The sequence below is a fragment of the Jatropha curcas genome, chromosome 1 (genome assembly GCF_041381405.1).
Source record: "Jatropha curcas cultivar XTBG-Jc1 chromosome 1, XTBG_Jcur_1.0, whole genome shotgun sequence".
Lineage (NCBI taxonomy): Eukaryota > Viridiplantae > Streptophyta > Magnoliopsida > Malpighiales > Euphorbiaceae > Jatropha > Jatropha curcas.
This window is the reverse complement of record NC_143151.1, coordinates 34,347,487-34,362,950: the sequence shown is the minus strand read 5'-3', so window position 1 is coordinate 34,362,950 and position 15,464 is coordinate 34,347,487. Positions and strand designations below refer to the sequence as shown.

At 34.2% G+C, this 15,464-nt stretch overlaps 2 protein-coding genes across 4 annotated transcripts; both read right to left on the bottom strand.

Moving 5' to 3' along the window:
* Positions 1–8: 8 nt before the first annotated feature.
* Positions 9–12,944, bottom strand: LOC105631250 (plant/protein (DUF810)). 3 transcript variants are annotated; one of them, XM_089724816.1, is made up of 27 exons: positions 12,712–12,944; positions 12,204–12,283; positions 11,931–12,106; positions 11,776–11,840; positions 11,044–11,383; positions 10,783–10,849; positions 10,428–10,578; positions 9,312–9,479; positions 9,052–9,162; positions 8,590–8,799; positions 8,213–8,314; positions 7,256–7,474; positions 6,542–6,616; positions 6,223–6,303; positions 5,424–5,606; positions 5,168–5,323; positions 4,746–4,838; positions 4,492–4,563; positions 4,284–4,401; positions 3,831–4,009; positions 2,973–3,054; positions 2,349–2,456; positions 2,165–2,271; positions 1,452–1,529; positions 1,271–1,366; positions 846–941; positions 9–420 (listed from the first exon to the last, which is right to left on the bottom strand). In XM_089724816.1, exons 2-27 carry the CDS (start codon positions 12,209–12,211, stop codon positions 247–249), a joined length of 3,315 nt encoding a protein of 1,104 aa, XP_089580942.1. In that variant the 5' UTR covers positions 12,212–12,283; positions 12,712–12,944; the 3' UTR covers positions 9–246. The 3 variants fall into 3 exon arrangements, with proteins under 3 accessions (XP_089580942.1, XP_089580951.1, XP_089580949.1); XM_089724825.1 differs by having other exon boundaries at positions 2,349–2,453; XM_089724823.1 differs by having other exon boundaries at positions 12,773–12,944.
* Positions 12,945–13,748: 804 nt separating this feature from the next.
* Positions 13,749–15,369, bottom strand: LOC105631252 (hypothetical protein). Its single transcript, XM_089724811.1, has one exon. The coding sequence runs from the start codon at positions 15,233–15,235 to the stop codon at positions 14,189–14,191; it is 1,047 nt and encodes a 348-aa protein (XP_089580937.1). The 5' UTR covers positions 15,236–15,369; the 3' UTR covers positions 13,749–14,188.
* Between the last annotated feature and the right edge of the window lie 95 nt (positions 15,370–15,464).

Sequence of the window (15,464 nt, the reverse complement as noted above, 5' to 3'; positions counted from 1 at the left end):
GAATCATCTTCCCAAATGTCTCATTTTATAAAATTACTACAAAGGAACTACAGCTGAAATCAGTTTTTCTATGCAAGGGACATGTTTTTATGGAGACAATAAGAAACGATGAAAGGACAAAAGACAAACATCAACATTGTTATTAAGTGTGAGAATAGAATTGAAATTTCATGGACATAATCAAATTGCTATAAGTACACGGTTGCTCATTCCTTCTACCTCTGCATCTCTAACAAAGGGATTCTGCTATACTGAAGACTTCGGTATTTTGAACTGTTTCTTGAGGAACTGTGATGCTTCCGAGTCACTCCGATGACATAATATTCTTAATAAAGTGTGGGTATCAGCACCTAGTTTTCCACTACCGCCCTGCCTTTCCAGTCCACTTGCGGATTTCAAATCATCAATCAATTCTCGAGTCTGCAAGGCAAGTGAAAAACAGGAGATATATATAACTTATAAATCTGGAGCTAAATGCCATTACTTGGTGCATATTTTACTATTAACTATTGTATGTAGTGTTATCTTCATTGCCAGTTTCTACCCAACCCGATAATAAACATGAATAGATCCCCTCCCTACATGCATAAGAATTCAACCATCTCACCCATTCCAAATGGCAAATCTCTGATATTTCTTTTCCCCCTCCCTTAAATCCCCTTGATCAAGATGACATTTTGTTTTCTCAATTATGCAATAGAGGTAGAGAACGTTTCTATAGCAGAGATGATAAGACGATCATCTTTTTCTTTTCCTTTTGGCATCCAAAATATCGATAAAGAAGTAAAATCTAAGATAAGCTAAAATCCTTCTATCAATGAGCCAGCAGTCCATAAACAACTAACCTCATAGGCATGCAACTTAATTATGTGACGAGCTCGTGCTACATGATTCTCAACTACTCCTCTAGGCAGGCCATCTCCTCCAGAAATGAAAAATTCCTACAAGAAAACATACAAATAAATGAAATAGAAAATGATAATTAGGTGAAAAGATTTGAGAAGATGAATTGCATCTGTAGGACATTCAATTCTACCAGCCCTTATGATCAAAACATTTAAATTAAACAGTACATAATTCATAATCAGGTGTGAGGCCTCCAATATGAAATTATTCTGTATGTGACTTTAAAATGCCTTCTCTTTTCATGTAATTCCCTCAGGGAAATGTAAGAGATGCCCAAATAAAAAAAAATAATTTCAAACGTTTTCTAGACTATTGATCACTGTTTTTGGTTTGGTTTAAACTCAATGCACCAGTAAGCGGATACCTTTAAAACTTCCAAATCATCTTCCAGTAGTTTTGCATCAGCTGGTAAGAAAATCCTTGATGGTCCCCCATCTAGTAGTACTCGGACCAAGCCATCCTGACAGAAAGAACCATTTCACTATTTCAATGAAAAACAAATTCAAGCATATGTTATATTTGTTTAGAAAAGCAATCGAACAGACCAGTGAAGCTTGAAGGAGACTTGTCACAATTCGATCCCTGAGTGGTTCCGAAATAATGTCACATAGTTGATTTAGTGCCTGCAGCAGCATAATATAAAATGAACTAAACCACCTCAGTTCTTCCTTGACAGTCATTAAGTCATCAAAAGTTAAACTCGTATTAGATCTCCTAAATGTCAAAAACCAGGCAGATATCACTCCATTGGGAAGAGCCCAGAAATATAGATTTACAGCAATAAGCAAGATAGAGGGTTGGTACTTATACAATCATGATGCACATGGGGCATTATATGAGGTAGTTCCTTCTGGAGCACAAAATGTGCAGAAAACCCATAATCAATGAAGTAGAAACATAAGAAATACAAATTAGTAATTTTCATGACTTACAATGCAGGGGAAAATCAAATAAAATGGTCTTTTCTTTTTTTTCTAATTTTTCTTCCTGACTAAAGAAATATAGCAAGGTTCCACACTTGTAAGCCAATGAAAGCCAACAAATTTTAAATAGGACTTTCCTTTTATTTTTTCTTTCTTTTGGGTAAGGAAAGAAACTATTGACAAAGAAAGAAAGAAAGAAAGAAAGATGAGTACACCGGACAAGGAGTCCTACAAACAAGAACATCAAAAAGCATCATTTTTTTTTTAATTCATCAACTTCATAAGTAAATGCACAACAATAATAATAAGATAGCTCCCAACAGGACGTGACTTACCGTATCAAGTGGTTCAATTAGCGCCTCCAGCCTTGATTGGGAAACAGTGGGTTTATATAAATTTTCAATGAATGGCTCCCTTAAGTCCCAGAAGATGATTTTAGTTCCTGCAGCATGGCAAATTAATGGAGCTCAAGTTTATTTCTCAAGGTGATAGACTTGAGTAGATGCAAACAGTGGTTACCAGTGAATTCGCAAATGCGATCAATAGCAGCGTTTATATCTTTTCTACTCCCATCAAATGTGCCCTTCTGCTTAAAACTTGTGGATTTTTCATCTATTGATTTCCCTACTGATGATGGAATTCATATGGATAGCAGCAAACATTAGAAAAAAAATGTCATTTTAGAAGCATAAAGACAGCATAGCATTCTCAAAAGTACATCAAAATTGAACTAGAAATTGTACAAGCAGTATATATAGAAGCAACAAACATGGGTTACAGTGAAACAGGGAGTAGTAGAAGTTGGAATTTAGTATCACAATCGTAGAAAATAGTGCAAGTCATAATCTAATGGATTGAGTGGCCAGAAAAGAATTAAAGTGATGAGAAATATCCAATGCAACAGACGACATTTGCAATTAAATGTTGCCAAGTTATGTAAATGGCATCCGTGATATACCTAGCTATGTCAGGCAAAAGAAGTTCTTCATTTATATTTCCTTTAATTTGCAAGAATAAGAAAATGAGCATAATACTTGAAAGGTAACATGTTGCTTGGATATACACTGCCAGTGGACAGCATGAGCAGCCAAGTCAAAACTTAGAACAAAGACAACAAAAACAAGTATCTTATAGGATACATACTGGTAAATTGTTCACGAGGCTTTTTCTTTGTCCAACGCTCCCAAATGCTATCTTCCAACTTATTCAATTGACTAATTGCATACTGTTCATAGCAGAAAAACATAAGGCATATTTATTATGATAAAGATGTCAACAAAATAATGCCTACATTTGAGATGCAGGTAATCAGACAATTTATCAGTAAATACCAGTCTTCAGAAAATAATTTGTCAGGATATTGTTATCGGATATTTGAGCAATTCCAATAAGAATTGTTTAGATTTTTTTTTTTTTCCTGAGAAAATCATTTCTATTGTTCAGGGGGAAAGAAATATCAAGCCAAGAAAGCCGCAAGTATACATTCTTTCAACTGAATACCTAAATTTACATGATAAGTGATCAAAAAGGTTCCGCCATCCCCTAAGTAACATTCAAACTGTCTAATCGTCTATATTTATTAAGAAAGATAGAATAATTATGAGATCACTGTATATACAGGGAGGTCATCTTTGTAAATAAAGTTAGAATCATGTATATATCACATGAGCATTGTCAAGAAATGGAATTTTGTTTTAAAGAGAAGATTCTGAAATTCTGTGCCAATGCATGATCTGCCATGATTTTGTAACATCTGGGTTTCAATTCCATTTTCGTAATATATAAGGTTTTTATGATTTCTGTTGCTTTGCTTTTCTTTGTCTGCATTTTTCATGTTTGCTGCATCTTTTTTAATGGAATATTCTTTGGCAGATAAAAAAAAAAAAATTTTGAAAGAAAAACAAATTTTATACAATCTTATCAAGTTTAATAAGAAATTATCACTTTGAAACCCTCTATTTCATTTCTTGATGCACAATGTCAAACTCTACTTGAACTCACATATAGCGTATTCAACTGAACACAAAGCGTTGGAGTATTCTGGACATTAATTTCACTTGATTTTGTCTCCTCAGGCAGCCTAGAATCAAATAATTCCTTCTTCACAAAAGCCTTTATTCCAGCTTCCTTCCTATATCGCGTGAGTACAGGAATAGGTGGAATTAAATCTTCCCTGGATGCTGCAAGTCAAAATCACACTCAGAGTTAATTGGTTAGAGGAGAAGAGAAGTGGAAGGGGAGAGGCAGGGGGTGGTCATGAGGGAGAGAAAATAAGAATTTGTAGATGGTGAAAGGAAGGATATAAACCAGGTCATATTAGATGAAGAAAGGAAAGATAAAAGCACAGATTCACATACACAAATATATATATATATATTTGAAAAAATAAAGATGATGGGTTTGGCTAGTTGCTATAAATGATGAAAATAAATATTAATGGAGCAATACACTAACCCAACTTGTCAATGACATGATTTGAATATACTTGAAAGGCATTGTCAATGCCCCGAAACAGTCCATTCAATTCTGAAGGCCTCATTGGAACTTTAAGAGCAAAAAATTGATCAACTGTCTGCAACAACAGATATTTGTGATGGAAGGCATTGGTTAATGTCTCTAGAAGTAGAATTGGCATAACGGTATTCAAATCATATCCATATACCTCTTCCACAATCCTATATACTTCAACAATTGAACTCCCATGTCGCTGTTGAGGAGATATTGGGTTCCATCGCTGAAAGAAAAATTATATAATATATTAGACAAACGCCTTGGATCCTTAACTGAGAGGAGGAAACAAAGCTTAAATGGCACTGAGACTGAATTTACAGATTTATATAATAAAGAATTAGACAATGAACAAAGGAAATCTGTTATTTATGGATAAATGAAACAAAGTAACAACTTGATAGTCACCTCTTGTTGAATAGCTCGCTCAACCCAACTCAAAATTCTTCCAAGCTGTGAATTGACCCATCGCATCACCAGTGTTCCAGATATAGATTCAATCTTCAAAGGAAACAGAGGATTTTATGAACTGTCAGATAAAGTGATATTACTTGGAAAACAGTGCAGCTACTTCTTTCCCTCTATAGGTTCGAAAAGTTTGGCATTCCAGAATACCAGATCATCAACCAAATGAAGTTATGCTGTATGCTTCAACAACATGAATTGTGGATGAAATTTTATATTTGATGTTTCTTCACCTATCTAAGATGATTTGTGTCCCACAATCCACTTAGCTTAGATCTTTTGGAGCTAAAACTACAGGATGGAAAAAGCAGATAGGAAAAAGGAACGAAAGAAAGAACAAATTCAAGCAAGTCCAGCTATCCCACCTGGTATGGAGTTAGTTTCCTGAAACTGACTTCAACATTCCCCTCTCTGGATGCAGAAGAAATAAGTGACATTACATACTGCTCCAGGCTATCGGCAGCCGGAAACACTGATACAACATCCTCCGTAAGATGTTCAGCACCATCAAGAAAAGGTTTCTGTAGACACACAAGTTTTATTAAGCTTCGACAATTAGAAAATAAAGGGAAATCAAGAGCATATGCAATCATGTAAAAACCAACTAAAGAAAATCCTTACCAATTTGATCCCATACAGCCTGTGAAGGAGCGATGCTGACATAATGATTGCTTGTGGATGTCTTTGGGACAAAATTGGTGTGAAAATGGTTGATTCTTTTTTTATAAGTTTCTTGGTCTCTTCTGCAAGCAATGCCAAAGAATGCTCATGCATTGTGTCTGATTTTTCAACAGCTTGCACAGTCTGCATTAAGAAGAAGAGAAGGGGAGAGAGAAAGACTATTAATAATCCATGCTTTGCATAGTAACTTCAAAGAAAAATAAGCAAGCCAATATCACCATTCGCAATCCACACGTTTTATATGATTCGTGGTTTGTTCCTAAGGAAACTAGAAACTAGATGGAAAAAAAAGTCCAGCACATATCATGGCTATTGCATAAAATACATACCAGATGGCTACTGTATAAGACTTAATTTCATTATCTCTTTCCATGTCATAATAAATAGTTATTAAACTCTAGAAGAATTTGAATATCTTTATTTTCAACCTGCTTTCTTCCTACTCTCCAAAGGAGCAGGAGGAAACTAACTTGGTTCTTATTGCCTGTTCACAATATAAATACTTGCACATTGAACTAGCAGAAACTCAATCTTAATGGAAATACTAACTTGATTTCTATGTTTTTGTTACACTTATGAAGGAATTGATCAGTTACTACACATGGGTTAAATGAGAAGTTTAGTACGTCGTTATACCATGTGTCACCTATCCAATTGTGGTCTTTTTACTTTTGGATTGCACATTCTTTCACCAGAAATCTAGTGGAGCATCCAGAATCAATGAGGTAAGAACACGTACCCTAGTAAATGCATTCTTAATGGAAGTTGATATGTATGATTCTATCTGATCTCGATCTGTGACAGAAGTAGGTTGTAATGCCTGCAGGAAAAATGAAAAATATAACTTTTAAGTAGTGAAAATGAAATATAACTTTTAAGTATTGAAAATAAAATTATAAAACTAGTGCAAATTAAATAGTTGTGGACAATAAGTATGTTCTTGTCCAGATAGAAGCAACCAGCAAAAATTCTAGCTAAACAATATTCACTTCAGAAACAAAATGAATCCATAAAAGCTCATATATTGTGCACACACTGCACAAGCAAGATTTAAATACCTGATCAGATTCTTCCAAAAGAAGCCTCCGAGTAACCATTGCAACTAATACCACATCCTCCATAGTTGCAGAATCCTGCAAGGCCAAGGAGATGTATTATGGTACATAGCAAACCTCGGAAAACAGCAGCATTGAAAAAGCACTATAAGCAAAAAAAGTTCTTCCAGCTGGAATGCAGGATTCAGAATGTAATAACTGCCAAACAGTAAAGAAATGAGAAAAAAAAATTGCACACTTCCATTAAAATTCTCTCCTTATTAGCACTTCAAATGCACAAGCACATTTGCTACATTATAAAATACATTTTCAGAAAAATCCTACCATCAAATATTTATTCCTTCATATCTAGAATTAAACATTAGTACAATAAGAAAAGTCAAAATTTGAACTTAATTTCATTGAATTGATGACCTTGTGAAGTCATCATAATTATAAGCTTCCAAATCTTTTTCAAATATGAAATGTGCCACAGAATTAATGCGTACCAAAAATATAATGGTGAGTTTTATTTGCCTAAGCATACAAAAGCATAGAAAATTTCATCAGCAAAACACACAGGTTATAAATGAGTAAACCAACTTAAGCATTTCAGAATAATTTATAACTCAGAATTTCAGATATAGCATTCAAGGATAAACAATTACGACTGAAGCACTGTCCACCACCAAATTATGTCAGATAAAAAAGGTAATCTACTCCAAACAGTTAGTCAACCTCTGCAAAGTGCTTATGGTAGTCTGCAAGCTGCTTATCAACCCATTTCTGAATTGGTGACAGAAAAGATTGCAAGAAAGATAAATCTTCGCCATCAATTTTGGAATACAAACTTTTTAAGTGCAACCTCTCTTGTGGCCCTCGTTGTTCCTTCAATGGTATCTTCTTCAGCTGTTCAATGGCATGTTGCAGCAGTCCGTACTCTTGTGTGATAACAAACTGAATAGCATACAGTACAATAACTATAAAAATGAAATTATGACAATAACGACAATGAGCATAAATAATGGACACTTCTTGTTGAATATCAATGAGAATAATAAATTAAATGTAGAGAATTAAAGAATGGCACAAACAAAATATATTACAACAACCCTTTCTCGCTTGTAATCAAATGTTAGCCATAACCAAGTCTAATTATAAAAACATTGCCCTCTACCAGCAAGACTAGCTGCTAACCACATATCCAAGCAACTAGATATTTTTGAGCTTTATTTAACTGTAGTGATATTTTGTTTAGCTTTTTGATGCCTAAAACATCAACTAATGGACACTCCAGGAGTACAAACTAATCAATAGGGTAAAGAGTTCATTTACACAAAAGAAAAAGCTTTAACATGAAAAGAACAGCACAATATTATTCAAAAAGTTCAAATGTTTGTTAACATAGAAGCAATGAGAACATTTTGTGGGCAAATTACTTTAGTTTGTCCTATGCCTTCGGATATAATATGTGATATCACCAAAATTAAACTGAGTGAAGGGGCTGCATCCTTGGTTACATGAAGAGATGGAGAGGGAACTGATAACTTCTTGGAAGTAATGCACATACACAATGGAATATTTCATAGAAAATTGGGAAGTTTTGTTAATATAAATAATAGCAGGAATGCATGCAGCTTTAAATTGTTGTGTATGTATCTGGGGAATCAGCAGATGAGAAACTGAGAATACTACCTGACGAAATAATACCCATGCATAGCATGTATAATGGATAGTCTCTGTAATTCCTAGAACACGCCAGGTTGACTTCAAGAGCTCAAGTATTTCCTCCACTTCCTGTACATAAAGACAGGCCTTATAAACCATATTTTTTTATTTTAGAGAACAATTGGCATTGAATCACAGTTTCCCTCACATAAATATACCCATGAAAAAATGGAACATTCTTGAACAATCAAGAAATGTTGAAATTTCTTTCAAGCACCAGATATTTTCACATAAACCAGCACCACAAATAAACTTCAGACAATAATCTAAAGTCATAAACTAATTCACACAAATGTTGAACACTGATGTCTCACAACATAATGACCAAAATGAAAATCACTAACCTCTGTCAGCTTCCCTTCATCTAAAATGTCAAAGACACTGAGGAGGAGTTTTTCATATAATCTAACATTAAGGTGATATCCATCTGCCCAGTGGCAAACTTCACCAGTTAAGTCACCCCGAGCTGGTCTCTCAGCAAGTGGAACAGCAATCTCTCTGAGAGCACGCAAGCATTCTGTTCGTTGAACTTCCCCCGCAGAAGATGGACGGAACTATAAACCAAAGAGAGAGAAAAGCAGACATAAAAAGTATGTATGAGTGCATGGAATAACTGATGACAACTGAAGTGCTGACACATTCAGATGAATGACGAGTAAAGCAAATTGGAACTATCAAAGTATGAGAAAGATTTCATCAACCGGCCAAGAAGAAGATTACTAAGGTAAGCTACAGTTTGATGTAATATGATGTTGACAGTGATACCAAAACCATAGCAAATCTTTTTGTTTCGATGAAGAACATACCTCAGATTCCTCGATCTTTGCCAAAAGAATTCTCAAGTCACTTGCCTTATGCCCAGATTCACCAAATCCAACAACTGGGTGATTGATAAGCCCCTCCTCCAGTATGAATAACTGTACCAAGACAAAGTTGAAAGCATGTAATGTTAGAATCAATTAAAATTTTTTCCCATGCCTCTGATTTCACTACTTCAAGAAAATTATTAACAGCCACTAGGAAAAAAAATTGAAACTCATAAGGTATGGGGGGGGACAGAATTTACCTGCCTTTTTTGCCACCGTATGTATGCTTTCTTGTCAGAAAATTCTGTCCGTGAAATACAAGATAATAATTCCAAAGGAATCAGTAGAGCATCCATTCTTTTTCCCACTTTACCAGCAAGAGCACTTAGCAGCCCTTTTCTGGTTCTGATGTCCATTGCCTCAGATATCTACACTCAATGAAGAACAGTAAATGAACCATTTTATCATCCATTAAGGTACATAATAATAAATTTAGAAGTAAGATGAAGTCATTTCAACAAAGACAAAAAAGAATTCTTCTTCGACTAGTTATTGCTCATAATTAGAATACCTAAAGGATAAAGTGATAATACATTATTTTTAAGTGCCAATGAGAAAGTGCATTCTCATGGTTAGGAAGACACAACAAAAACGGAAAACCCAGCAAACACATGGCCCTTAAAAAAATATCATCAGATGAATGCAATATTCTTTTCTACTGATATTCTGAAGCTTCAACCTTAGAAATTTCTTTTGATAGACGGAGAAAGGAATACGTTATTTAAATTAAAGTAATAGACAAAATAGATATGAAAAGAAAAGCAAGTAAGTTGTCCTCCTGCAACTTCCATTGATCATCATCAAACCTCACTTGGCGTTTCCGACTTTGTTTTTGCATATTTTTTTACTCAGGAATTGAGTTTAAAGCCATCTACACTAAGAGCAGTCAAATTCATGACAATGTACAACTATTACTTTTTGGTCAATATTACATCAACAAGAAAATTGTAAAGGGGAAGTGCAGAACCCTGTTTGAACTTGTGCAATGTATAATTTTCTTCACTGAATTCTTGGATGTTATTTAGTTAATATACTCTCTCTATGCCTCTTTCTTTCTTTTCAAAACAATACTACATATAAGATCTTACAAAACAAAGTGCCATAATATTGAGAGATGCCATATGCAATACCACCTATATGGATAATATTTCACTTTATTATGCTGCATATACAACTATTCATAAATAAAAAAATCATAGTCTGACTGGTAACAACTAATTTCATTATCTAGATAAAACACTTAAAATTAGAAAAATTAGTACAAAACAAAGAAACCACAGCTCAATTACACATATGTCAAGTTGTTTCTGAAATACCTCCATCTGAGCGCGCAAGGTCTCTAATAAACTATTCAATCCAGGGGCACGTTCAGACTGCACAACATTCCCACTTTTACTCCGTCCAAGCTTCCTCATCAACCTGGACTTTTTTTCTTTCTTTTTTTCCTTTGATGGAACTATAAGGCCTCTGTTCATACAATGATAACAAGTCAAGACAAATAAAAAAGGCATTGCAAAAAAAAAAAAAAAAAAAAAAAAAGAAAGATAAAAAGAGAAAGAAACAAAGAAAAGGTCACAATTTATGCTATGAATGTAAAGTGCCTAAAAGTCTTAGATTTAACACTGCAAGGGAAAAAAAATCTTCAAGCCAAATGAGATTATGGAAACTTACCCTGCTGCCCCAGCACAAGCTAAAAGGACTTCATATGCAGTTTCACGGAGGTCGTCATCTGTGATACCTGAAAACAGTAGAAGCCCAAAAAAATCATGACAAGCACTTAGATAAATTAAGCCTTCACCTTCCAATGCAAGAATCTTTAATGTATATGTATTCAAACATTCTCTACCCTTTATGTCCTCTCCCAAGGAGCCATGATGGCAGGAGTGGAAAAAACTAGCTTTTAAGTTTCATACACTGAACTTTAAGCCATACCAGTTACAAAAGCAGGCAATCTGGGAATAAGATCAGCAGCTGCATCATTTGTGTTGCGTCTTGAAATCCTGACACTATTGACTTCCTCAAGTTCATCATCATCAAAATCTTCAATGTCATCAACAGTCAGTTCTCGATCTTCAGTGGAGTTAAAGGACACTGACTTTCCTACACTTGACAATGACACATCAGGGGATGATGCAAAAATAGGAGCTGTTGTTGAAACTGGAATGGATAGTGGTGCTGAAACTGGAATGGGTGGTGGGGCCCTTCTTGGAGGTGATCCTGAAGATTCAGGATTTGTAACTAAGAAAAATTCATCTGCAGAACCCCCATTATTCTGAAATTGACCAAAAAAGAATCTTCTAAAATCACCAGCGTAAGATCAATATAATCATTCATATGCTAAATTTGAATGAACTATCAGAAATTAAGTGCAGGCACAAACCGATTTGGGAATTGCATCAAAATTCAAAGTTAGATAGACCAAGGAAGTTACAACCAGATCCCAAACTTCACAAAAGCCAATTATGACTTATGCCTGTCTCATTTCATTTTTTTATGCATAATTCTCAAGAGAAAAGATTCCAAAAGAATCTACCATGGATTTTAAATTTGAATAAGCAGTAATAAGTTAACCATGTCATAATAGCAAATATCTATGAACGATTACATTTGCAAGCCAATGAACTAAATCATCATGCATCCACCATCTTGCTAGTTAAAGCATACCATATGGGGTAAGTCGGTGTTATCATGGTAATCTCTTATTGCTTCTGAGAGCTCAAGCATTCCACCTACACTAACAAAGTGCCATTAGGAGGAGAAAAATCTAATGAAGAAAAAGCCTTGAAAAGAAAGCAATAAATATAAAGATGATGGGCCACCTTTTTTAGCACAGTTAAGAACGTAATCTACACTGACTTGGTCTAGATCCACATCATCTAATGTAACTGCACCGGGAGGCATTACGACTTTCTTAATTAAGGTGCCGGAAAGTATAAAGTCTAAAAGTATTCTCCGGTCCCTCCGGTATCTCTGCAGGAGCATAGCAGCATTCTCCCTAATTTCACCAAGCACATAAAATTAGAACAAGTTGGACACGAGACGAAGCAAGAGAAATTCCAACAAGAATATATAAACTGCAGGAAAATACATACTCTTCCATGGAAGAACGAACAGCCAATAGATTGTCAACTCTACAAACTTTTACAGCTCTGCAACTACGCTATCTTCCAACCTGGTCATAAAGTTAAAAAAGGGAAAAGAAAAAACCCAATTCAGTAAAGGCGCCAGATTTTCAATAAATGCTAACATTACATTACATAAGAATTTAGATCCTAATGTAACACTTGAAATCTAGCAAATCGAGAAAGCAAAATCCACTGAGTCCAATAAAAGACTCTGTTTGGCTGCTAGAAAGCGAGGGAAATAAAGAGAAAGTAAACAAATTGAGTTAAAATCACAATGTTAGATCCAATTAATCATTAATTAAGTCGAAATCAACTTCTCAACCTACTTCATCATGCCATTAAATGTCAATGTCTGAGATTAGTGAAGGCTACTAAAAAATGTATATAAAAAAATCTGACTTTCTTCTACTTTTCTCGACTTTATCAACTTAATTAAATGAAATGATTCGATAATCAAAGAAAGTAAAACACTAACGTTAGATCAAAGGGTAATTGTAATTAAGAGTGGGATACAAGAGAATTAGATTGAAGCGCACTGGTAATAGGATAATCCTTGAGAAATGCAGAGAAGGGATTGTAGTGAGAAAGAGAAGAAGAGTCAATGTGACAAGTTAAATTGAGAATTGAATTTTAGCAAGGAAGATTCAGAGAGAAGAAAGGAAAGGAATGGAGGGAGAGAGCGGGGAAGGTGATGACGGTGATTTAGCATATCCGAGTTGGATTAATTTGTATTAAATAATAATAATAATAATAATAATAAGAAGAATAATAACTTTTTTGTTTTCCTTATATTTTTCAGTTTTCTTTTAACTGCATTTTTTTTACTATCTTCAATTTTTTCACAAAAACTATCACAATGTTTATTAAAAAAAATTTAAATATAACGAAAAAAAAATATTATTCTCTCTTTATTAGTTGATTTTTATTTTTATATTTTTTTTTCAATTTAAAAGTGAATATTTTAGAAGAAATATGAGTATTAATTCTCCCCATCTTTATTTAATTTTTTTTCTTTATTAAATAAAGAAAAAATTATCATTTTTTTATTATTTTATTTCCTTTCATGTTTTACCCATTCAGACATCGTTATAATATCAATCTAAACATAGTTATATTAAAGTACTATGAAATAATTGAACGAAAGTATTTTAAAACTGAATAATTAAAATTATAAAATTTAAAACTAAGACAGAATAAAATTAATTAAATCGATTCGATTCGAGATCATTAGTTTCATTTTTTTTTTTAGTATAACTAAGAGATATCCGTGACCATAAAGATTTTATTTTATTTTTAATTAAGGAAATCAAAATTTTCCTCGTTTTGGTTCGATTCATAAATTATTTTGAAGTGTCTTCTCTTTAACTATTTGTGAACTGTGTTTCCCATTTACCCAAAAAAAAAAAAAAAAAAAACAAGAGTGATCATCTACCAGGAGAATCGTCTTCTTCCGTGGCCTAGGAGTTCTTTTCAAAAGAAGTGGAACCATAGTTTCTAACAAGTTTGAAAGGATGATAATGAGGTAAAACAAGATGAACCAAGAATGACAGTTACCAAGACAAGAACCAACAGAAGATGTCAATCATACATTCATACTGAGATTGAACAAAACACTTGCTTCTCTTTGTTTAACTGATATATGCCTCAAAATTTTTGAGCTTGAACATTATGCAGGGAGACATATAAAATCGGTCTATTTCCGGCATCATATCCCAGATATCTAACAAAATAGAACACAGTCGCAGTTGCATTCGATATCATCAATTAACTGCACTCAGCCAAAGCAAGTCTTTGACAGCAAATTTCATAGCATCAAAAACACAACTGAATCTGTGTCTTCCCTGTTGCTGAGCTCCCTGTCATTTTCCAATATCTAATAGTTTATCATTGTATAGCTTCAATAACTTAGGTGCTTCCCCAAAACAATTCAAATACTTTTCTAGGAAAGACTTTTATGTCATCTCGAACAATCGAGCTATACGAGAATCTATTTTAACCAAACCTTTTGATGACAGATACTGAATAACTGAAGCTCTTGGAAGAAGTCTCTTCTTCAAGCTCAGTGAAAGTAGCACAGGGCGATTGGCAATAACAGAAGAGTCTAATCCCAACTTGTCAACATAGAAGTCCATTACTGCCATAATTTTATCTGTAGAGATTGTCATACACCATGGATACTTCCCAAAGGCTGTACCAATATCTTCATCAGACCAACCCCACCTCTTATAAGCTTCCACCTTCTCATCCCACGTCGATTTGCTAATTCCCCTCAATGCTATGATTGCTAAAACAAATTGTGATTTCGAAGGATCAAATCCCATTTCGTTCACTTCATCCACAATCTTTTTAAACATTTTCGCATCCCTCCCAAGCTTTTGAGCATGATAACGAAGCACCAACAAGATATTAGCTTCAGAAACTCCATTTTCTCGCAAAATGTTGATGTTAGGTATCATCTCAGATTCAAGTCGACGAGCCATAATACCAGGAGACAATTTAATAGTTGAAATGGTTTTCTGATCAGTTTGTAACAAGTCTCTAAAGAAATTGAAAGTAGGAATCAAATGGTTTTCTAAACTTCTTTTCAAGATCCAGGGATTGGAAACGAATATTCTTACAAGATCAGGCGTTGAAGCACCTTTAGACCGAAAAAACTCTACTTTAGGGAAAATAAACTTCTCAGGATTGGATGACAGCGTTCTTGGATACCTTCTTATTATACTAGAGATGTGCGCTTTTGAGAATCCAAGATTCTGGAAATAGGATATGACCAAGTCAGGCTTATCTGGGGTTTCAAATTGGACATGTTTAGAAGCTGATAATGCAGATTCTGGAGACAACCCACACGTGTTTATAAGGTAAGACACGGTAAAAGAGTTCTGATTTGCTGCTATCGACAAGCATCTAAGAGAGAATGATAACACCATTGATGGGTTTTGAGCTGTGACAGTGTATCCATTTCTCTTCAGGATAATAGATTTACAGAAAAAATAGAACATGGGAATTGAAAATCAGGTGATGAAACAAAAAAACTCACCTCTTTTTGAAACAAGTCTTGTATGAGAAAAAAGCGAATCTTAATTCCAGCAGGAGAAATGCACAAACAAACGTAGTAGCAACAAGCATGTAAAACCCTAAGTGAGAGAGAAGTCGCAGAGAGGTTTAAAAGAGATAAAACGATGCCGTATTAAATCTGGTAAGTAAAAGCTATTAAATATTAAATAAAAT

Coding starts and splice junctions, on each gene's coding strand:
- LOC105631250 (XM_089724816.1), bottom strand. Junction 4,839..5,167: donor GGAAACTAACTCCATACCAG/GTGGGATAGCTG, acceptor TTTCCTTTGAAG/ATTGAATCTATATCTGGAAC. Junction 421..845: donor TTAAGTTGCATGCCTATGAG/GTTAGTTGTTTA, acceptor CTTGCCTTGCAG/ACTCGAGAATTGATTGATGA.
- LOC105631252 (XM_089724811.1), bottom strand. CDS start 15,235: ATGTTCTATTTTTTCTGTAAATCTATTATCCTGAAGAGAAATGGATAC.